Below are 23,399 nucleotides of genomic sequence, written 5' to 3'. Positions count from 1 at the left end.
GTGTGCTTGGAGCCGTGCTAAGGGAACACCCACCGCACCCCGCGCCTTCTCTGCTCCGGTAGTGAACGCCTGTCTCTGCTCCGGTAGTGAACGCCTGTGCCTGCAGTGCGGGGGCCGTGACCGCGTCTCGCCCTTGTGCCTGGCTAAGAGCTTTCGGAAGTGTGGTGCACATTTTTGATGATGTTGTAACCTGATTAAACGCTTCATGCCCCAAAACTGCCCTGATTTTGTGGGTGGCTTGCCTCGGGGGTGCACGTGTTGGTCACGTGGAGTCTTGGTGTGCACATTTTGAGAGGAGCTTTGCCATGGTGGCAGAGGGGGCTCTGAAACAGGGGTCTTCCAGCTGCCCCGAGGGGCCCGGGGCTCCAGGCTTGAGCTGCCCGGCAGCCGGGGGTACGAGCAGCTCAAAGTGCGAGATCCTGCTGTCCTGCAGCTGGCAGCTACGGTGCTCCGTGCCGACCTCGGTGTGGCCTGGCTGTTGCTTCCGGCCCTGCTGTTTCACACTGGGAGTTTTGACGGCGGGAGGTGCGGTGGAGGGACCTGGGATACATCCTGGACTGAGTTGACTAAATAAAGACTCTAACCCCCCGGTGACTGCCTCGTGGTGGTGTCTGCTGTCTTGGTTTCTTTTCTTTTTTTCTTTTCTATTTTTTTTTTTTTTTTTTTGACAGGCAGAGTTAGACAGTGAGAGAGAGACAGAGAGAAAAGTCTTCCTTCCATTGGTTCACTCTCCAGATAGCCACCATGGCCAGCGCGCTGCACCGGTCCGAAGCCAGGAGCCAGGTGCTTCTCCTGGTCTCCCATGCAGGTGCAGGGCCCAAGCACTTGGGCCATCCTCCACTGCCCTCCCGGGCCACAGCAGAGAGCTGGACTGGAAGAGGAGCAACCGGGACAGAATCCGGCGCCCCGACCGGGACTAGAATCCAGAGTACCGGCGCCACAGGTGGAGGACCAGCCTAGTGAGCCGCGGCACTGGCCTGCTGTTTCGGTTTTTACCTCCCCCCCGCCGTGACTGTCGAATGCTGTTTCTGTTTCTAGCCTCCACCCCCCCCCCCGCCCCGTGACTGCCTCGTGGTGCCATCCTAGCCCCCCACCGTGACTGCCTTGTGGTGCTGTCCTAGTCCCCCCCCGCCCGTGACTGCCTTGTGGTGCCGTCCTACCCCACCCCCACCCCGTGACTGCCTCGTGGTGCCCTCCACGTCCGCTGTCTCGGTGTCCCCACGCCTCACAGCTGGATCACCACCTCTCCCTCTTTCTTGCTGAGCGGCTCCGGTCACGGTCGCGGTCACAGTCTGCCTCTGAGCTGGCTGGGTGTGTGCGGGCGCCAGGGCAAGGTTCTGCTCGCCTCAGGCTCTGGCTGTGGGAACGGCACTCAGTTCGCAGCCGGACTCTCGGGTTTCCGGAACGGAGGCTTCCTTCGTAGCCTCTCGTATGGCGATGCGGCCTTTTGCCGCTGCTTCCTGGTGAGATCCCACTACACGGATGAGGCTTTTCCAAAGAGCATAAATGCACACGGACTGGAGACGGCAGCACAGCTTGGAGCCGCGAGGTGGTGAGTGACAGAAACACCGAGAAGAAGGGGAACTCCCGGAACCTGGCTTGTAATCCGTGGTTCCCGGTGGCCTTGGGAGCGGGGGTGGGAGGGGACGAAACCAGGAGGACGGGCTGAAGGCCTGACTCAGGCGTGGCGCGTCCACGCGGTCGGGAGGCCTGACTCAGGCGTGGCGTGTCCACACGGTCGGGAGGCCTGACTCAGGCGTGGTGCGTCCACGCGGTCGGGAGGCCTGACTCAGGCGTGGAGTGTCCACGCGGTCGGGAGGCCTGACTCAGGCGTGGCGTGTCCACGCGGTCGGGAGGCCTGACTCAGGCGTGGCGTGTCCACGCGGTCGGGAGGCCTGACTCAGGCGTGGCGTGTCCACGCGGTCGGGAGGCCTGACTCAGGCGTGGCGTGTCCACGCGGTCGGGCCGTGGGCCGCCCCAGCCCAGGAGGAGGTGCCCACCCTGCAGATGGGCGGAGCGGCACCAGGAGCCCTCCCTGTCACCTGCGCGTCCTGCGGTGGGTTCCAGCAGGCGATCTCGGAGTTCAAGAACAAGGTGCAGTGGGTGTGCGGATTCCACGAGCTAACCTGGTGCTGGCACAGTGGAAGAGCGTTCTCTGTTGTCGCGCGTCACTGAAGCTGCGGAAAGCAGTGCCGGGACGAGGGCCTTGGTGTCCCGGGGACTCCATGAGGAGGACGGGCCTTTGTTCCAGAATCCTGAAGAAAAACCATTTCTCGTAGACGCAGTGTCATGCTGGGGGCCATGTTGTGGCATGGAAGGCAGAGCTGCAGCCTGTGGTGCCAGTATCCCATGTGGGCCCTGGTTCGAGCCCCGGCTGCTCCACTTCCTATCCAGCTCCATGCTAATGGCTGGGAAAGCAGCGGAAGATGGCCCAAGTACCTGGGCCTCTGCACCCGTGAGGGAGACTGGATAAAGCTCCTGGCTCCGGCCTGGCCCAGCCTTGTCCGTTGCGGCCATCTGGGGAGTGAACCAGCAGATGGGAGACTTCTCTTTCTGTCTCTCCCTCTGTCTCTGCAGCTCTGACTTTCAAACACATGAATATTTAAGAAAAAAGAAGTCATGCTGAAAGACTAGAGGCTGTTTAAAAATGTGTGTTCCATGCACCGTTTCTTAGGAAGTTACCAGAATGTAGGCGGACTCCTGGGAATTGGAGGGCGTGGCGTGTCCTCCCAGGAATGGTCCACCCGATGAGGCCCGCGCTGTGCTGGGACGCCGTGCTGGGGCTCGGCGCTCTGGCCTCCCAGGGCGGCCAGTGGGGATCTGAGGACGCCCCGAGAGTGTGCGCTGCAGACTGTCGGAGGCCAGGCCACCAAGGCAGGTCTGCCATCCAGCACCGTTGCCATGGGATTGTGGCCCAGTCTGGCAATGCGTGGTTCGCAGGGGAGGACTGCTCCTGGGGCCAGGGGCACTGGGAAGCCCGTGGGGGGGGCGAGGCTGGCCTGGTGTGGCCCGCAGTGTGCCGAGGGTGGGACCAATGCTGGCCTCAGGCCCCGGCCGCGGGGTGCCGAGCTGGGGAGACCTTCTGTATACGGTTGCTCAGCACCAGTGGATCCTCGCTGGAGCAGGTCTTAATGTGGGATTCACTGGAGAATCGCCGTGGCTCCACAACAGGCCCCAGCAGTGCGTGAGGACGGGAGCCTTCGCCGCATTGCTGAGTGCGGTCAGTGCCAGGGAGTTCACTCCAGATAAAGGCCTGGATGGACTCGGCCGGCCGGGGGACTGCTCTGACCAGCTGGAACGGACACGGCCCAGAAGCCGTGCAGGGGTCAGGGGAAGTGTGGTCGCCTGTGCCTTGCCCTGGCGGAGAGACAGCGGGAGGTCACGAAGGAGGCGTCGCACCTGCCGATGCGTGATGGTGAGGACCGTCAGCACCTGCCGATGCGTGATGGTGAGGTGTCACACCTGCCGATGCGTGATGGTGAGGACCGTCACCACGAGCCTGCCAGGACCACAGCTGCGGCAGATGCCACTCCTCCGAGGATATCCGCCTGTGACCGCCCGTCCAGCTTGTCAGCCAGGTTTGGGCACCATGCAGCCCGGTCATCCTGGTTCTGCCTCTAAAGGTGTCCCCGGTGCTGGTGCCGTACACGGTGGGTTCCCACGGTGCTCTCTGGAGGCTCAGTGGGCCGAGGGTGGGGGTCTAGCATGTGTGGAAGACCTGCATAGACCCCAATCTTGTGTGGCAGGAATGCCTTTGAGCTTTGATCTGTGAATCTTAAATAAATTGTGGGTCCAGACGCGTTCCCCCTCGGTCAGCTCCCTCAGGGGTGCAGAGTGGGGGAGGGGCCTCCCAGTCACCCGAGAATCGGTCCTGTGAGCACAGCCGTGGCGAGAGCCTGCGGCAAGGGGCCCCGGGCAGCTCACGGCGGCGGGGCCCGGGGTGAGCAGGGACTCGCACTCTGTGTCTGGCACAGCAGGGCGCACACCAGGGAGAGCTGGGTGTGGCTTCAGCATGGATGCCGTCAGCCAGAAGCCGAACTTCGTGGGTTCGATAGCCACCCCGGGGATGCGCCTGCCAGGTGCTGGCCGTGTGGGGAGCTTCCTGGGGCTGTGCTGTGCTTTGCAGGGCCCTGGCCTGTGCCTCCACGGTCAGTGCCTGGGGCGGAAGCCACCACCGTCCAGCTGTCGGGAGGCAGACGACCCCAGCGTGTGGGCCGCATCCCTCTCCCTGGCTGGGTAGGGTGGGTGTGAGTGAGTTTCGGTTCAAAGGGCCTTCGCTGGAGTTGTCCCGCGTTCTGCGGGGAAGATTCTCCTTCGAGAACATCGCCGGCTTCCTGCGACTCCGGGTGGGTTTGTCCGCGTCTCAGACTTCCTGCTGGGTACCGAGGTGAAGGTGCGACAGTTGGAGCCACCGTAACCTGGGAGCTCCTGCTGATGGTGTGTGGTGGGCTGAGAACAGAATCGGGCTCGGCCCGCACGAGGGGGAGGTGTGTGGGAGGCCGGGGAGGTTGGCCCAGCCCACTCTGGCCTGAGAATTAGGGGACGCGGGGAGGATTTGCAAGCCTACGCCTCTGGCTTGTGTGTCAGGACGCTGGGGTTCCGAGGTCTCCCCACGGAGAGAGGTGGGTGTGACACCCCCAGCGCGTCCTGGGGAGCCCCGAGGAGGGGTCCCCGTGCGCAGGGGCTGCTTCTCGTTCCCCAGCACTGTCCTCTGAGGTCTGGTAGGCCGTGGAGGCGCTGTGGTCGGTCGGAGTCACCAGCTGTGGGTAGAGGGCGGTGGGGAGACGGAGCAAGCTTCGAGAGCGCAGGGCGCTTTTATTTATTTATTTGTTTATTGGCTAACTTTGTAGTTTAATTACAGAGCAAAGATTTGAAATCACAAGATCATTTTATCAATCCTACAGTCTTGTTCTTCTACTTTTTCCAAAGACAGGGAATCTTACTGTCCCATAGGAAAACTTTCCCAACGAACAGTGACACTAGATTTACGATGACTTAATCAAAACAGAGTGACGGGAGTGCAGGCAGGCGAAGTCGTTTCAAGGTCGTCAGGTGGCTGTCGCGGAGCCTGAAGACGGGCGCTGGCATCCACGCTGCGAGCACAGCGTTTCCGGCTCCAGCCACGAGCAGTTTCACACGAGGGCTAAGAGGGTGCCTCGCCTACGGTAAGGGCTGGTGTAGGCGCCGGTTCTCTTCTATGAAATGACTTGGAACCACACGGCAACTGGTCAAGAATCCAGAAATACATAGAAGCATACAGCGTCCTATCACCAAAATCTGGAGGCCAGAGAGACTGCAGTTTATAATCTATGTTATTCATCCACTCACATTCCAGAAGCAACCAAACTATTAAAATGTTCAATTGCGAATTGCTTTCCCTGCCTAAAACGAAGCCCTACAAACTAGGCCCTTAAGATTTTAAAACATAATTCAACTGTTATCTTTTATCCCCTTGCTGCTCGTCAAACTCCAGAGTAAGTCTGGATTCTTCCTACGGTACATGCTTCCGTTTTAAATACTCAACAAGACTGCTATGGGTCAGTAGTACCATTATCAGACCAGCAGTTTCAGCCTAAAGCTGTAGGCCTGGGGAAAAATGAAGCTCTTCAATCTCTCTCCCTTTAAGAAGTTATAGACACTAGATAACTTGGCATTTCTTTTATAGCATAAATTTTCAACAATGTCTTAATCCAAAAGAGCAAAATTAAATAAATAGGTCACGTAACAAACTGGTCATACACATCTTGATTAAGAAACTAATACTGGGCCAGTGCCGCAGCTCAGTAGGCTAATCCTCCACCTTGCGGCACCGGCACACCGGGGTCTAGTCCCGGTCGGGGTGCCGGATTCTGTCCCGGTTGCCCCTCTTCCAGGCCAGCTCTCTGCTGTGGTCCGGGAGGGCAGTGGAGGATGGCCCAAGTGCTTGGGCCCTGCACCCCATGGGAGACCAGGAGAAGCACCTGGCTCCCGCCTTCGGATTGGTGCAGCACTGGGCCATAGCAGCCATTTGGGGAGTGAACCAACGGAAGGAAGACCTTTCTGTCTCTCCCTCTTACTGTCTGTAACTCTACTTGTCAAATAAATAAATAAAAAATCTTTAAAAAAAAAAAAAGAAACTAATGCTGGAGTATTATCCCGTAATGAAGCCAGCACACGCTCGGTCATCGCATGTATGAGAAGAGGCCGCACGTGTACTCACACACGCGTCTGCCACGCTCAGTTCAGGAGTTCCATGCACTTTTCAGGGTCTGCGCCTCTTGAAACGCTGTCGCCTGTGAACGGACGGCCTGAAGCATCCTGATTTCTTGAGCAGCTGGTGCTGTACTGTGAAGACAGGGCAGCGAGTCCAGATCCAAGTCCAAGGTCGTCATCGCTAGTAACCTCCACTTGTTTCCCACTGAAAACGGCAGATTCTTCCCTGGGCCCCCCAGAGAGGCTCCGCGGGCCACGGAGGTTGTGAACCCCGGGTGCTCTGTCCCAGCATGGCACGGCTGGACCTCTGCGAGGCACAGAGACCGACAGGAGGAATGGCGGAGCACACCAGATCGCTCCTTCACGACCTCGTTCCCCTGTGTGCGGGGGCCGGCAGGGGACGCGCCAGCCAGGTGCTTTTAAAGGAGCATTCACGGGGAGGGCGAGCAGCTCTCGGGACCTGCTGCTCCGGGAGGCCACGTCTGCACGGCTGCAGCGGGGGGGGGGGGTGGGGTGCGGGGGCAGAGGAATCCCCTGGGGAGCGTCTTGGCGTTCTGCTGAATGTTCTGGAAGCTGCCAGCGCCCTGGGGGAGGTCAGCCTTCCTGGGACGTCGGCTCGGCCGCCTGCTCCCCGGGCCCACCCTCACTGCCTGCCAGGGCTCCGGGAGGAGGGAAAGCAGGGGCCCCTTCCCGCGCCCCCTCTGCGGGCGAGCTTAGCACCCAGGGTGAAGGGTGTGTGTCCCAGCAGAGCAAAGGGGCAGGTTGGAGGGCTGGGGTGTGTGGTGTGTGGTGTGTGTGTGTGTGTGCGCGCGCGCACTGGGTGACCAGGCGGCCTCCCTGTCTCGTGTGTGTGTGTGTGTGTGTGTGTGTGTGTGCTGGGTGACCAGGCGGCCTCCCTGTCTCGTGTGTGTGTGTGGTGTGTGTGTGTGTGTGTGCGCGCGCGCGCACTGGGTGACCAGGCGGCCTCCCTGTCTCATATGTGTGTGTGTGTGTGTGTGTGCTGGGTGACCAGGTGGCCTCCCTGTCTTGTGCATGTGTGGGGTGTGTGTGTGTATGAGTGGGAGTGTGTGGTGTGTATGTGTGTGTATGTGTGTGTGGTGTGTGTGGGGGATATATGCATATATATGTGTATATGTACGTGTGTGTGTGTGGTGTGTATGTGGTCTGTGTATGTGTGTGTGTGGTGTGTGTGTGATCTGTGTGTGTATATGTGTGTGTGTGTGTGCACTGGGTGACCAGGAGGCCTCCCTGTCTGTGTGTGTGTGTATGAATGTGTGTGTACGTGTGTGTGCTGGGTGACCAGGCGGCCTCCCTGTGTGTGTATGTGGTGTGTGTGTGTGTGTGTGTGCACACTGGGTGACAGGTGGCCTCCCTGTCTCGTGTGTGTGTGTGTGTGTGTGTGTGCTGGATGACCAGGTGGCCTCCCTGTCGCATGTGTGTGTGGGGTGTGTGTGTGTGGGGTATATGCGTATATATGTGTGTATGTATGTTTGTGTATGTGTGTGGTGTGTATGTGGTCTGTGTGTGTATGTGTGTGTATGTGTGTGTGTGTGTGTGTGTGTGTAAGCACACTGGGTGACCAGGCAGCCTCCCTGTGTGTGTGTGTGTGTGTGTGATGTGTATGTGTGTGTGTGCTGGGTGACCAGGCGGCCTCCCTGTCTGTGTGTGTGTGTGTGTGTGTGGTCTGTGTGTGTGTGATGTGTACGTGTGTGTGTGCTGGGTGGCCAGGCGGCCTCCCTGTCTGTGTGTGTGTGTGTGTGTGTGGTCTGTGTGTGTGTGATGTGTACGTGTGTGTGTGCTGGGTGGCCAGGCGGCCTCCCTGTCTCGGTGCAGCTGAAAGGTTGCGTTTACCCCACGGGAAGCCGTACTCCCCCTTTGGCCGGTCACTCGGCCGTTCTCAGGTCTGGAAATCAGGACATGGATGGCCCTGGGGGCACTCACAGCTTTGGGGAGCTGAGCTTGAGCCTAATTCATTTTATGAAGTTTTCCAGTGGATTATAATACGAGGCTGTTCAACTGGGGTCACTTAGGGAGAATGACTGAAGGGCTGTGAGAGAGAGAGAGACAGAGAGAGAGAGAGAGAGATACAGAGAGAGGGAGAGACAGAAACAGAGAGAGACAGAGAGGGAGATGCATCCAATGCCCACAGCAGTGGAGCCGGGCCAGGCCAAAACCAAGGGCCTGGAGCTCCGTCTGGGCCTCCGTGTGGAGGTGGCACCTGCTGCGTCTCAAGGAGGCTGGAGTCAGGTTGGGCCGGGACTGGAGCCCCAGCACTGCAGCGTGGGACGGGGCACCCCCATGGGCTCACTCACTGCGCCAAACACCCACCCCCAACCGAAAGGTTTTAAGCAAGGAAGTTGCGTCAGCTAAATTGTGCTTCCAAGTTTCCAGCGTGAGTGGGTGGGCGGTCAGGCTTGGCTGTGTGGGCAAGAGGCCGTGGTGAGGATCCAGACAACAGATCTGTCAGTCCTGCCTCAGAAGGACCAGCGTCCACCACGGGCACTGCACTGGGGGAGGGGGGCACGTTGCAGCTGCCCTGGCCCAGGGTTCTAGAGCAAGGCTGTGCCATGCTCAGCAGAGGCTCAGGTGGCCTCGTGGGGACATAATCCACAGACCACAGAGTTCTCCATTCGGGGGCCGTCAGGGGCGGTCAGCGTGTTCACGAGGGCCTGCACTGACCTCCACCGCCTGCCTCTGGAACCAGAAATCCGTCTCGTTCCCGAATTCCTCGCCCGCTACGCTGCTGCCGGCCGTCGTGAACTTCCCGATCCCACCGTGTCTTGTGTGCATGGACCCCCGTGCGCCCTCCGTGAGCGCCTCCTCTCACTTAGCATGTTGTAAAGCTCATGCATGTCCTGGCGTGTCTCAGAATTCCATTTCCTTTCTATGGCCGAATAAGATTCCGTTGCGTGGGTGCGGCGCCTTTTGTCCCTCTGGGTTCTCTGTACCCCATGGCCGCGGTGAGTGACGGTGCCCTGGACATCTGCATGGATGTTTGCATGGACGCGACTTCCGTTCTCTTGGGTTCTGCTCCCGGGAGAGGAACTGCTGCGTCATGGGCATGCGCTCTTGGTCCGGCATGTGCAAGAGCAGGCCGTCACGCAGGGAGGGCCCTCTGACTTCCGGCACGGACGGTGTGACCAGGGCAGGCTGTTTACAGCGCCTCGGGCTCGGCTCGGCTTCGCGTGCCCACTCGCCCGGCCTCTGCTTCCTGCCGGGAGTTGAAGCTCCGCTCTGGACTTCTCGGTTTCCGGAGCTGCGGACCCCCGTGGACCTCACTATCAATTGCATTCTGTTCTCTTCTAGCAACAGAAAGCGAACTGAGACGACCTGTGTCAGACACTTGATTGTAAATCTTTCTCCTCTTCTGTGGCTTTTCCCCGGCTTTCCTCCTGATGTTCCCGGAGCACGAAGTCCAGTGTGTTTCTCGTTAACGCGCACTTTGGGTCTTGCTCAATCCCAGATCGTGGACGGCTACTCCTGCGCTTCCTCCGAGTCGTGGAGCTTTTTCAGTTGTTCCGTTCATGCCTTTGACCCCTTCTGAGTTCATGTTTGCATACAGCGTGAGGGAGAGGGCCCAGCTTCCTCGTGTTGTGTGAACCCGGTTGTCTCAGCGTCGTTTGCTGGAAGGGCGTCTCTTCCCTGCTGAGCAACCGTGGCGTCCGCACAGAGAATCCGTCCTCGGGTGGTGCTGCGGGGCAGCAGTGAGGCCGCTCCGTGGGACGCCTGCAGCTCGGGTTGGAGCGCGGGTTTGGGTGGGACACCTGCATCCCCTGTCGCAGTGCGGGTTTGGGTGGGACGCCTGCATCCCGTGTTGGAGCTCAGGTTTGGGTGGGACACCTGCATCCCGTGTCAGAGTGCGGGTTTGGGTGGGACGCCTGCATCCCGTGTCGGAGTGCGGGTTTTGGTGGGACGCCTGCATCCTGTGTCGGAGCGCGGGTTTGGGTGGGACGCCTGCATCCGTGTCGCAGCGCGGGTTTGGGTGGGATGCCTGCAGCCCGTGTCAGAGTGCGGGTTTGGGTGGGACACCTGCATCCGTGTCGGAGCGTGGGTTTGGGTGGGACGCCTGCATCCGTGTAGCAGCGCGGGTTTGGGTGGGACGCCTGCATCCTGTGTCGCGGCGCGGGTTTGGGTCCTGGTGACTCCACTCTCAGCCCTGCTCCCTGCAGGGCGTCCTGGGAGCACAAATGACTGGGTCTCTGCTGACCACATGCGAGGCCCAGGTGCAGCTCCTGGCTTTGGCCTGGCCCAGCCCCAGATGTTGTGGGCAGTTGGGGAGTGAACCAGCAGATGCAGATCTCTGTCTGTCTCTCCCCACCTCTGTGCCACTCCGCCTTTCATAGAATTAAATGAATGCATGTTTAAGAGAACACGGTCATAAACGCAGGGTTAATTCTGGAGTCTGAGTTCTGTTCCATTGATCCGTATTTCCATCCTGTGCAACCGAACCATCTCAGTTTACTGTTGCGTTGTAGCGAGTTCTGGAACCGCAGTGTGAACTGTCTAGGCTTGTTCTTTGTTCTTTGTTTTTTTTTTTCCAAGAGAATTAAATTGTTTATTGCTTGCAAGTGATAATGGACGGCACTCAGCTTCATTCCCACCTGTAATTTTACTGGAGCCACTACTGAACTTAGATACGTTGCAGGGGATGTGCCTGCAATATTTTCTGTGCCCAGTGCCCCCGTGACCTTGCCGGGGCCGTTTTAGTGGTGACCCTCAGGGCACGGCAGTGGCTGCCACGTGTGTTCCAGGACAATGGCTTCTGTGCCCGAGCAGTTTGAAGCAGGTTTCAAATGGAGCCTGGCGTCGCCCTGATGAATTCGGACTTCACACGTCTGGGGAAGTTTGCCCGGATGGCTTCAGAGTGGACGAACTCCGCACATTTGAAAAGAGACTCGATCAGACGATTACATTCAGAGTCAGCAGCATGGGAGCAGAAAGAAAACAAAACTGCATTAGAACTCTTTGGTGGGACACGCCCACTTTCCCCGGGATGGAAACCAACACAGCCTGTGTGCAGTCAGTCGCAAGTGCAGCCTGGAGCCCTGGCCCACACAGGAGCGTTCTTCTTTCTTACGGTTGCTTTGTGTCGGATTCCGGACATTCCCATAGCCCCTTGTTACCTTCTGGGAAAACACAAAGGCAGTTAGGACTTGCACAGGGATTGTGTTGAATCTGCTGATGGCTTTGGGGGAGTGTCTCCGTCTTAACAACATCGAGTCTCCTTGTCCACGTGCCCAAGGCATCTTTCCGTCCATTTTAGGTCGTCCTTAATTTCCTGCAGTAATGGCTTGCAGTATATGTGTATGTCTTGCACTTTTTTAAAAAAAGGTTTATTTTATTTATTTGAAAGGCAGAATTATACCCAGAGAGAGAGAGAGAGAGAGAGAGAGAGAGGTCTTTCATCAGCTGGTTCACTCACCATAACAGCCAGGGCTGGGCCAGGCGGAAGCCAGGAGCCAGGAGCTCCTTCCTGTCTCCTTCCAAGGACCTGGGCCCATCCTCCGCTGCTTTCCCAGGCCACCAGCAGGGAGCTGGATGGGAAGTAGAGCAGCCAGGACTCAAAACCGCCGGCCCTGGCAATTCTGTGAACCATATTCCCACACACTCCTTTCATTGTTGTTGTATGGGGATTATTCTCTTGATTCCACTTCGAGTGTAGAAACAGCTGATTTTTACGCGTTGATCTCGTGTCCTGCTGCCTGGTGGCACTCGTGAGCCCCAGCAGTTGCTGTGGATTCCTGAGGACTCTGTGCCTGAGACCTCGTCCTCTGCAGGTAAGCGTCGCTTTGCTCTCTTTCCCGGCCCGGGCACCTCTGATTCCTTTCTCGTGCCTAAGTGGCCCTGGCTGGACTTCCAGCACTCGATACAGCGCGGCGGAAGGAAAAGCGCACCTGTTCCTGACCTCAGGGGAGTGTCCCCTAGGTCACAGCATGTCTGTAGCTGCGTCTCACCAGGTGGGTCGCGTTGTTGGTTAAACGGACCCTGCGTTCCTGGGGGTGCATCCCACCTGGTCGCGTGTACGGTGTCTATGTTGCTGCTTCTGGCTTCCTGGGGTTCTGTGACGGTTTTGCGTCTCTAAAAGGAGTGCAGGTCTATAGTTTCTGTTTCCTGTTGATATCTTTGGTTTTGGTGTCATCGGATGAGTGGGAGCTGGAGTAAGCGCGTCCCACGGAACACTCGGGACTATAACAGGGACGTTTGCATTACCTGGAACCCACACTTCCCTCGGTGTTGTGCATTGAAACTGCCAAGGTTTCTGCCGTGGCGGTGGCCGTGGTGGCTGGTGGGGGGGGCTTGGCACAGGCCCAGTGGCATGAGCACCTCCCACCAAGGCGATCAGGCCACCAGCAGCACAGACCTCTCAGGGCGGCCCATGCACAAGCCTGGTCTGTGGGGGCATAAACGGCCCCCATCCTAGTCCTGGGGACCAAGCCCAGGGCCAGCCTGGCTGCAGCGTCCTGTGTGTGTGGCCAGTATCGAGGTCCGTTCCCTGCATCTCCCCCGTCCCTGCCACAGGGTCCCCGGGGCTCGTGAAACCTGAGTCCGCCTCCCGAGAACCCCCCTGTGGCAGGCAGGTGATCCCGGCTCGTGCAAGGCCCTGGGAGAGCAGCTTCCTTCAGCCTCACAGCCCAGATGCCTCCCTTGCCCAGCCCCAAACCCTGAGGTCTGTGGTGCGGTGGCTTGGAGCAGGTGCTCAAAGTGGACTCCATGGCTTCGGTCCTGGCCTGACCCGTGAGACCCCCGGCCGGCTGGTTACTCCCTGCACGGTGGAGAACATAACCCCACTCACCAGATAGGGTTGCTAAGGTGAACGCTCAGGCGGTCAGGCGAGCAGTGGTGGGCAGCTGCCCGGCTCCTCTCCCTGCACACGAGGCTGGCTGTGAGGTGGTGCTGCAGCCACGGGGCCGGCAGGGCTAGGGTGATGGCTGTCGCCCTCAGCTGCTCGCCCATCTGCAATGTGTGGCTACCAGGAGATGCCCAACCAGCCCTCAATGTCCACGGGGGCCCGGTCCAGGAGCCCCACGGATCTTACATAAAATGGCGTGGGAGTCACACGTGGCCCCCCAAGCTCTCTGTCTTAACCCTCGATCACGTGTGCCAGCCGATCCAGTGCACATGTGGCGGGAGCAGCCATCATACTGCGCGGCTCAGGACGTAATATGGGGAGAGAAGTCCGTACGTGCTCGGTACACGTGTCATTTTTCCCCTGAATATTTTCTTTTTTTTTTCTTTTTTGACAGGCAGAGTGGACAGTGAGAGAGAGAGACAGAGAGAAAGGTCTTCCTTTGCCGTTGGTTCACCCTCCAATGGCTGCCGCGGCCAGGGCGCTGCGGCCGGCGCACCGCGCTGACCCGATGGCAGGAGCCAGGTACTTCTCCTGGTCTCCCATGGGGTGCAGGGCCCAAGCACCTGGGCCATCCTCCACTGCACTCCCTGGCCACAGCAGAGGGCTGGCCTGGAAGAGGGGCAACCGGGACAGAATCCGGCGCCCCGACTGGGACTAGAACCCGGTGTGCCGGCGCTGCAAGGCGGAGGATTAGCCTAGTGAGCTGCGGCGTCCCCTGAATATTTTCAATCAGAAGTTGGTTGAGCCCATGGATGTGGGGCCGATACACCGGTAGGGCCAGCCGTGCTCTGTGGGTGCTGGGAGGGCTGAGTGACACTGGGTCACGTGGGCTCCATTGCCCTGCTTCCAGACACGCGTGTGGATAAGAGGAAGACCTGGACATGACCGTGCACCGCGCCCTGCGCCCTGGCATCTGAGAGGGAGAGGTGCACAGTGGCGTCCCTTGGCGATAGAGCGATGCTGTGTTTCTCTTCTTCTTCAGCTCTTTTCCCACAGGGCATGCATGGCCTGGGCGGTGTTTTCTGCGTGACTCACTTGCATGCAGCTTTTCTTTTCTTTTCTTTTCTTTTCTGTTCTGTTCTGTTCTATTCTATTCTATTCTATTCCATTCCATTCCATTCCATTCCATTCCATTCCATTCTTTCAGAGCTAGAGTTACAGAGAGAAAGAAAGAGACAGACACACAGAGAGATCTTCTATCTGCTGGTTCACTCCCAGGATGACTGGACAGGCCAGAGCAGGAGCCAGGAGCTTCCTCCAGGTCTCCCAGATGGGTGCAGGGGCCCAGATACTTGGACCAACCTCTGCTGCTTCCCAGGCCATAGCAGGGAGCTGGATCAGAAGTGGAGCAGCCGGGACTAGAACCTGTGCCCATGTGGGATGCCGGTGCTGCAGGCAGTGACTTCACCTGCTCCACAGCCCGGCCCCATGTGCAGTGTTTGGAGAAGCGACCGACATGTGATCTGGAAGTCCTTGGTGTCTGCTGGCAGGGTCGGGGGCACCTGAGGCCTGACAGGTTGACAGCTTCGGCAGCTTGCTCCGCATGCTCTGCAGGGAGAACTCTGCTCACGCAGGCGGGCGTCCCGACGATCCGGCCACAAACCAGAGCTGGAGCCCCCCCGCCTCGCGTCTGTCGCCTGCATCCTGTGCTTTGGCTCCCGGGTTCGATGCCCCATTTGAAGCTCCTCATTGTTCGCTTCTCTGGTAGAGTTTGGAGGCGAGAGACCCCAGCGCTGTGCTGGCACAAAGCGGGTACGTGGCCCTGCTGCCCCCAGCATGTTCGGTCCCCGCCCTCCGAGGACTGGGTTTCTGGACGTCACCTCCCCCGGTGACAGCTGTCACCACAGAAAGGACGAGAAGCAGAGAGGCGTCCACTGCCTGTGTCCCCTGCCCAGGGAAGGACACACACGGTTCTGTCTAAGGAGACCTCAGCGAGAGGGCCGCGTGTGGCCAGGGCTCGGACCCCGTGGTCGCAGGGAAGGCCGTGCATGGCCTGCAGAGCCCAGCTCAGTCCCAGCTTTCACTGGCCACGGATGCTCCCCTGCCGTGGAGGGGCTGGGACCACGCCCAGAGCCTGCGCTGCAGCACCCTGAGTCCCACCAGAGTGAGAATCAGCAGAGGAACGCTGGGGCGGGGGCAGCCCGCGGCCCGTGCAGAGCCTGGTTTAGCGCAGGTGCTTGCAGACGCTGGTGGGTGGGTAGCTGTGCCCCACTAAAGGAACTCGCTATGTAGGCTGAGATGGCCCCTCAGCCCCCCTCGGCCCCCGCGTGTCCCCTTCGCCCTGGCGGCCTCTCCCCCTCCCAGGGCAGTATCCGGGGCGTCTGGCTTGCATCCAGCAGCCCCGGGGAGGGGCCTGTGGAAAATGTGCGTGTACGGCCCTGAGACCCTGCCGGGGCCGGGCTGTCCTCAGAAGGTGCAGCCGCGGCCGGGCCAGGGGTCCCGCTCCACCAGGGACTCGCGGTTCACGGCTTGTAAATCGTACCCGGAACTCCAGGTGCGCAAGATAAAACCGCACCTGACGGCCGGAGCCCTGAAAGCTGTGTCCAGCTCGCTCCGTGGCAGACCGGCCGCTGGGGCAGTGGGGTGGGGTGGGGTGGGGTGGGGGCCCTGACCCTGCTGCCGGCCCAGCGGGACACCATTTTGTTCCCTTTCACCTCGAGCCTCGCTCCTCCCGACCCCCACCAGACCTTGCACTCTTGGGCTGCTCCCTTTGAGATGCCGCTTCTTCCAGGAAGCCCGCCTTCCTCTCCCAGAGGCGTGTGCCCGCCCTGTGCTCCTGAACACATCTTGGACAGACCCCACCCCGAGCACCTCTGCCCGAGGGACTGGACCGGACGCTCCTTGAGCCGGCAGGGTGGGCGCCCGGCCAGCCTCCGCCTCGCGGCAGCTTTGATGCCTCTCCTCTGCAGGTAAGTTTCTCCCTCGTGGATGAAGGCAGAAAACCCTGCAACACCGAGACGCACGCGGAGCCTGGGTGGCCTCGCAGGGGTAGGGACAGAGGCTGGGGGTCCCCCGGCAGGGCGCCCACAGGTTGGCTCTGCTTCTCCAGTGAGGACGGCGCTGTGCGGGAGGGAGGAGCAGCCGGGGCCCAGCGCCCTCCCGCGGCAGGCGCGCACGGCGTCCTCGGCCCCTGAAGACCCTGTTCTGAACACGGGGGACGTGTCACCGGGCGATGGGACACTCCGTCCCCTTCGGGACTGACGGCCGCCAAGGGCGGGTTCTTGGTGGCAGAGGACGAGATTCCTGAAGAGCTGCCTCTTTTTTTGTTTTTCAAGATTTATTTGATTGAGAGGCAGTTACAGAAGGAGAAGCTGAGAGGTCATCCATCCGCTGGTTCACTCCGCAGATGGCTGCAACGGCTGGAGCTGCGCCGATCCGAAGCCAGGAGCCAGGAGCTTCTTCCGGGTCTCCCATGTGGGTGCAGGGGCCCAAGGACCTGGGCCATCCTCTACTGCTTTCCCGGGCCACAGCAGAGGGCTGGATCGGAAGAGGAGCAGCCGGGACTTGAGCCGGTGTCCACAGGGGACGCCGGCGCTGCCCGCAGAGGCTTGACCTGCGGCGTCTCAGCACTGGCCCTAAGAGCTGCTTTTCTAAGCCGAAGCAGCTCCCGAGGTGTAGACGCCGGGGCTGAACCCCTCCAGGACTGTCGGGCTACATGCAGGGCGCACACTCAACTCGGAGCCTCCGGGAACGGCGAGGATCCCGCGTAACCGCGTCCCACGCGGTCGTCAAGCTCAACCCGGCTTCCTGTCGCTTGATTTGCTGGAGGCAGCGACTCCGTCTTGAACACACGTGAAGGTTTTGTGAACATGAACGTTCTGGGTGGGAAACTGGACGGATAAATGCGGGTGATGAGTAGTTTGGGAAGCAAACCGGGAATCAGAGATGCGCTTTTCTCTGAGGGAAGCTGGAGCGCACCTCTTCTCACGGGGCTTTTCCAGACAACCGAGGGAGGACTGCGACTCTCCCGTCCTGGTTGCCGCGCGTCGGCGCCTGCGACGGTGAGCACTGCAGCGGCCTGGAGTGTGGAGGCGCCTTCCGAAACGCGGATCCGCCACGTGGGCCCAGACTGCACCGCCGTGGGCCTGTGTCCCCCTGATCTGAGCCGCCTCTCCATTTCAGTCCTCCCTCAGCCGCTCATCCTGGACAGGTGACAAGTCCTCCTGGTGTTGCTGGACAGGTGACAAGTCCTCCTGGTGTTGCGGCGCCTGGGAACAGCTCGATTTCCCCTTTACCCCTCCAGGGTCTCTTAACTGGCAGTTCTTTTATTTGTACCTAACGGGAGGTGCCGCAGCTCCGCCCCGCGGGTCCTGGTGGGAAGCCTGCCGGGCCCCAGGGGCGTCCCTCTCGGCCTGTGTCCTGGGTCCGGTTTCGTGATGATGTGTCTGGGCGGGGTGTTCTCTTCCGCACCTGCTCAGCCTCTTGGATCTGCAGGCTGCGTGCGTGTTGTTTGCCGAACCCGGGAAGACTCAGCCGCTTGTGTAGCCCCTTCCTCGGTCCCTCCCCGAGGCTCTGAGGACAGGCTTTCTGGATTTTTCTGTCGCCCTGCAGGCCCCGAGCCTTCACGACTCGTTCGTTGTGTTGAGTCCACGTCTCCCTTGTCGGGCTGGGTAATTTCCGTTCTCTCTCCAGGCCCCGGGCTCTTCCTCTGCCTTCCCTGTTCTGTTGGTTTCTCTCTATTCTGATCGTTGTATTTTTCAGTTCTAATGTTGGCCTTTGTTTCTTTTTCAGTGTCCCCTGCGGCTTTGCTGAGATTTTATTTCATTATTTCCGGCGTGTTTCCGCATCTGTGTGATGGCGTCTTTGAAATCCGCATCACTTCTGGCGGGCACGGGGGTCCTCCCGCCTGTCTGCTGACCGTGACTTCTCACTCGGCCCTCGGTGTGAGCGGTGGTCTTCCGTTGGATCCTAGGTGTTTGGGGCACTCAGGCGCTTACTCAGACGTTATTTTAGCCTCCTCTTGGAGCTGGGCGCTTGAGGAGGGGTCTTGGGGCCGGAAGTCCAGGTTGCCCTTTGACCTCGGCAGACACGGGGGAGGGGACGGTGCCTCGTCAGCTCCCTGGCGGCAGGAGGGGACGGGCTGCTCTCTTGATCTTAGCCTAGGGGAAGGCGACCTTCGGCGTCATTGTGTGACCAGTGCTGGACGAGCCTTGGGACCTCAGGAGTGGGAAGGGAAGGAGGTGGTTTTGCAGGCCAGGGTGGGCGGAGCTGAGGAGCAGGGGCTCCAGGAGCCTGGTTATGGTGTTTGGCCTCTGTGGGGTCCTTACATAGAAGCCAGTGCCTCTTCCCACGGACAGAGAACCTGCCTGTGTGGGGTACCTGTGCTGGCCGTCTCCGCCTGGCCCGGCACTGCTGGGCTGGGGTCTGGCCCAGGGCCGTCCAGGCTCCCGGCGTGTGGCGGTGCTGCCCGGCAGGGCGGGCCTCCTTGGGGTGTGCGTGGCTACAGTCCTCTGTGCAGCTCCCCAGGTACACGGTGTCCACGGCAGGCTAGGAGAGGGACGTGGGGCCCTCGGGGTCTCTGCTCTCCGCGCAGGCACGATGCAGGCTTTTGTCTCTGGCAGATAAAAAGACCAAGCTCTCTGCAACCCGCCCCGCGCAGAGCTCCTCGAGCTTCCCAGGCTCTGCTGGCGGTGAGCACGGCGGGGGCCGGGCGGGGGCCCAGCGGATTTGTGCCCGGGAGTGGAAAACCTGCGGAATGAGGACACTCCCTGCAGCGCCCACGCTGTTAACCCAGACTCAGCGGGGTCCGCCGGCCGGAGGAGGCTGTCAGCGGCGTTCATTGTTCCGATGTTGCGGCTTTAATGTGTGATCTGGGCTGATTGGGGCTCAGAAGGTGCCTTGTCTCATTTCACCCGACGCTTTATTGCAGGGAATTCTCAGATCTGTGGGAAAGCGCTCGGCTGCTTCCTCGGGAAGTCTTTAAGGAGAGGGAGACTGCTACCCAGTGCAGGGAGAGAGAATGAGATTGGGGGGGGAGGGGCAGGGCGGGGCCGAGGGATGGAAGCGTTAGGAACACAGCCGCGCCCCGTGCTCATCCTCTGTCCTTTGTCTCATCATTTTGTATAAAAAATGTATTTATTTTGGGAGAGAGAGAGAGGTCTCTTCCGTCCACTGGTTCACTCCCCAAATGCCCACAACGGCTGGGGCTGGGCCAGGCTGAAGTCAGGAGCCTGGAGCTCCATCCGGGTCTCCCATGTGCATGGCAGGGACCAAGCACTTGGGCCGTCACCGCTGCCTCCCAGGTGCGCGTCAGCAGGGAGCTGGCAGGGAAGCGAGGGAGCCGGGCCTCCAACCAGGCCCCTCGTGGTGGGATGCGGGATCCCCAGAGGCGACCGCCCTGGGCCCCAGGTTTGGAAGGGACGAGTGCTTCCCCAGGGTGAACTGAGGCTCCTGCTGCTTTTCAGTGGGGGGCGCTGGTCCCCAGCCCGGTGAGCTCCACGGGGGCCCCGTGGGTGTCTGATGCTCAGGCCTGGTCAAGGGTGAGTGAGGTTCACTCACTCTGCAAGCGCTCGTTGGCGTCAGCTCTCGCCGGCCTGTGCTGGGTGCTGGCTCCTCGCCAGGGCTTACCACGGGGTGCCCCAGGCAAAGCCTGCAGGAGGGAGGAGCTTAGTGGGAGGGGCGGCTCTGGGGCCAGCACTGGGGGTAAAGCCACTGCCTGTGACACCTGCGTCCCACACGGGCGCCAGTTCCAGCTCTGGCTGCTCCGCTTCCGATCCAGCTCCCTGCTGTGGCCCGGGGAAAGCAGCAGAGGATGGGCCGGTCCTTGGGCCCCTGCACCCACGTGGGAGACCTGGAGGAAGCTCCTGGCTTCCTTCCAGCCCACCCCTGGCTGTTGCGGCCTCTTGGGGAGTGAACCAGCGGACAGAAAACCTCTCTCTCTCTCTGCCTCTCTCTCTTTCTGTGTGTGTGTGTGTCTGTCTCTCCCTCTCTCTGTAACCCTGACTTTCAAATGGATGAATAAGTATGTAGGAAAGCAAAGGAGCAGATGTGAGGGTGGAGGAAGGGGCAGCTTGGGGAGAGACTCCCGGGGAGGGCGCACGGCACGGTGAGCCTGAGAGGAGGGCCGGGAGGCTGCAGGGGCCGCAGGTGGAGACCAGGGAGCATTGGCTGGGCCACGTTAGTGCGTCAACAGCCCGAAGCCACGTGGCAGTTTCAACAGGGATGCTCAGAGTGGGTGTTGCGTTTCGGAAGGAGCGTTGTGACCGCGGGAGCCGGTCCTGGGGTCTCGGGGTCGGGGGAGGCCCAGCATTGGGCTGCTGCTGAGTCCGCATCGAGACAGGCAGTGTGGACAGTGGTGTGGGTGAGGGGTGACGGGGGCTAGCTGGGAGGGAGCTTCTGACCCTGGCGCCGGGTCGGACAGCGGGCGGCCGTCAGGACGAGGCGTCAGCTCCCGCGCGTTCCGCGGGACAGAGGCCGTCACTGCCGGGGGTGGCAGCTGCCGCTCGCGCCTGCGATGAGTCTGGGGGCCCCGTGGGAATGTGGAGTCAGCGCGTCGGACGTTAGCTTGCAGCGCAGAGAGGAGGCCTGGCCCCGGTTGCACCCGTCTCCACCCCGCTGCCGCAGGGGAGGTCCCCGGCAGCTTTAGAACCACCCCAAACTCCACGGCCCCCTGCTGTCGTCTGAGTGTTCGTGTCACCCCAAACCTCGCACGTTGAATCCTCACCCCCGGGGTTATGGACATAGGAGGTGGCTCCTGGAAGCTGCTTAGGTGACGAGGGCTTGTGCCCCGAGGAAGGCGGCCCCGGCGGGCGGGCTCGCCCGGACACAGTGAGCCGCCCAGTGAGCCGCCCCGTCTGCCAGGGCCTCCATCTGGGTCTTCCCCGCCCCCAGAACTGCGAGAAATAAACTTCCATTGTTTGTAAGCCAAGCGCTCTCTGGTGTTTGTAGCACAGGCCAAACGGACTTGAAAGAGCCCCCAGGTAAAGCCACCTCGTCCGCTTCCCCCACACGGGGCTCCAGCTCCTCCCGGCATCCACTGGGACGCCACGCCGGCACCCAGTGTATACACCGGGACGCCACGCCGGCACCCAGTTTATACGCAGCCAGTGGCGTGGGTTTTAAGTGTGCAGAGCGGATATTTCGGCAAATGAAAGGAAAAAGCGCTGTGGGGAGGCGGGCCCTGGGCTGTAGCCCTTCTCTCCTCCAGACCACAAAGCCGCTGCACCTGACGCGTGGTGCCGGGGCACAGCCGGCAGGGACGCCCCTCTTTATAAAGGGGGAGGGGGAGGCACCCCGAGTCGCTGGTCCTCGGCGGTTCTCAGAGCCAGCTGGGCACGTGTGCAGGTTTCGTCTGGTTGTTCTATTAGCTTTGGAGAGATGTTGTTAAATACCCACGTGCTTTGCAGATTCATCTACGTTCCCTTCATCTGTGTGAATATTTGCATCACGTTTTCAACCTCCATGACTAGGTGCCTATAAATCTGGCATTGTCATGTCTTCCTGGAGGACTATTACTAACATGAATCCTGTTTTGTATCTCTTGTAATGCTCACTGATTGTAAGTTAAGTCTGATACTACTTTGTTAGTGCTTGTAAGGTGTCTTGTTTCTTATCTGCTCACTTTCAGGTCTGTTTTGTTACATTTAGGGGATGTATCATACACATCATAGAACTGGACTCTAATTTTATTAAATCTGGTAATTTAATTGATAAGCATAATAACTTTGTATTTATTGTAAGTATTGATATAATTGTGCTTAAATCTACCCATTATGTATTATTTTGTCTTTATTCACATGCTAAATGGCCTTTGCCCAGAATTTCTCTTAGAATAATTTCAGCATATTCCTTATGTCCTTTTTTTGTATTTAATTTTGCATTGACTTATCTTTCAGTTCTATAATTCTCCCTTCAGCTGTGTCTAACCTGCTTTGAAAGACGTGGACAGAGTGCTATTTGCTTGCTTACACAGAATGATTACTAATCTTTTTCTTTTTTTGATGAGGTAGAACTTATGTGCATTAAAGTGTACAAATCCTAGGTGTTCATTTAACTTGCAGAGTCGTTATACACGCACACACAGAGACAACTTTATATCCAAATAATCATTACTCAGATCAAGATGTTCCAAGTTATTGGCATCCCAAAATATTCATGTTCCTTATATTTGAAATTTCCCTCAAAGGTGGCCAATTTTTGGCCGCTATCGCCGTGGATTAGTTTTTCTGTGCTTGACTTCATTGTAAGTGTATTGTAAATGATCTCCCATATCTGATGCTTCCTCAACACAGCATCAGGTCACCCGTGCTCTGTGCTGTAGCGGTTTCTAAGCTGCCGCATAGCCGTCCTTACTTGAAGGGACCAAGCTTTATCTGCGCATCCCACTGTAATGGACACTTGAACTGTTTCTGGAATAGGACTCCCTTGTGAGTGTTTTTGCTGTGCGGCGTCCGGAGTGTCTGGTAATTTCTGAGTGAATGCTGGACACTGGCTGCAAACTGTCGTAGCTCTGGACAATGTCACTTTTCTCTGTGACAGGCAGAGGTCGGGGGCAAGCAGCCAGCTGACTTGAGTGACCCCCAGTCCTGCCAGGACAGGCCTGTTCAGGGCCGTCCTTGTCGGCATGAGACGCCCACAGGCCAGCCCTGGGCTGCAGTCTATGCCCAGCAGGGCGAGGGTTCCCCGACCTCCGCGTGCTTCCTCCAGGGCCGTCACCCTGAGGGGCTGAGTGGTGCGGAGCGGCGGGGTCTCCTGCGCTTCCCCCTCTCCCTGAAGTCCTCCGCTCTCGGCTGGCTTGAAGGCCTGGAGCTCCATTCTGCGGCCCCCAGCCCACCCCGAGAGAGCGAGGCACTCTGGGCAACCTCCTCATGGGGGCCGCCCTCTCCGCTTGGCTCCGGGTCCGCTGAGGTCCGCGCTGTCAGGATTTGTCCCGCGCCTGGAGGGAGGGCCTCGCGCCGGCCCAGCGCTGCCTGTTGGAGCCTGGGCTGCTGGAACCCGGCCCGTCACGCAGAGGCGGGCCCCGGCTCAGCGAGTGTGGTCAGGCGGCTCCACACCCGGGGGGCAGAGGCCCCGCCCCGGTGTACGGCCGGATGCTGAGGTCCGAGGGGCTTGCGGTCTGTGCAGTGGGCCCGGCTAACCCCGGCCGGCGATGCAGTCGGCTTGCCGGGGACCTGGTCACCTGGCGGGGTCCCCGCTGCGCCGCGGGACAGGAAGCTGGCGGGTGGTGGTTCAGGCGAGTGCCGTCCTCCATGGACAGTGATTTTAGCTCTCAGTGACGGGAAAATCCCGGCAGCGAGCAAACCCGTCCCCAAGCAGCGGAGCGGCAGCGCCAGCCCTCGGGGCCGCGCTCAGGGCGGGCGGTGGCGCCCCCTGCTGGTTGGCGGATTCCACCGCGGGGCCGCGCGGGAACTTTGCTCCG

At 59.8% G+C, this 23,399-nt stretch overlaps 1 protein-coding gene across 2 annotated transcripts; it reads left to right on the top strand.

Annotated features, from left to right (window-relative positions):
- The first annotated feature begins 7,716 nt into the window (after positions 1–7,716).
- Positions 7,717–22,021, top strand: LOC127488523 (uncharacterized). Of its 2 annotated transcripts, none has more exons than XR_016231318.1 (3): positions 7,717–15,951; positions 16,318–17,192; positions 17,774–22,021. XR_016231318.1 is itself a non-coding variant. In XM_089328807.1 (3 exons), exon 3 carries the CDS (start codon positions 17,749–17,751, stop codon positions 18,739–18,741), a length of 993 nt encoding a protein of 330 aa, XP_089184933.1. In that variant the 5' UTR covers positions 7,725–14,794; positions 15,774–15,951; positions 16,318–17,748; the 3' UTR covers positions 18,742–22,021. The 2 variants fall into 2 exon arrangements, 1 of the variants encoding a protein (XP_089184933.1); XM_089328807.1 differs by having other exon boundaries at positions 7,725–14,794; positions 15,774–15,951; positions 16,318–22,021.
- Positions 22,022–23,399: the final 1,378 nt, after the last annotated feature.

The sequence above is a fragment of the Oryctolagus cuniculus genome, chromosome 3 (genome assembly GCF_051225735.1).
Source record: "Oryctolagus cuniculus isolate XC-2025 breed Fujian yellow rabbit chromosome 3, ASM5122573v1, whole genome shotgun sequence".
Classification (NCBI taxonomy): Eukaryota; Metazoa; Chordata; class Mammalia; order Lagomorpha; family Leporidae; genus Oryctolagus; species Oryctolagus cuniculus.
The sequence above is the reverse complement of the archived record's forward strand: the minus strand, read 5'-3'. Positions and strand labels throughout refer to the sequence as shown.

Coding starts and splice junctions, on each gene's coding strand:
- LOC127488523 (XM_089328807.1), top strand. CDS start 17,749: ATGTTGGCCTTTGTTTCTTTTTCAGTGTCCCCTGCGGCTTTGCTGAGA.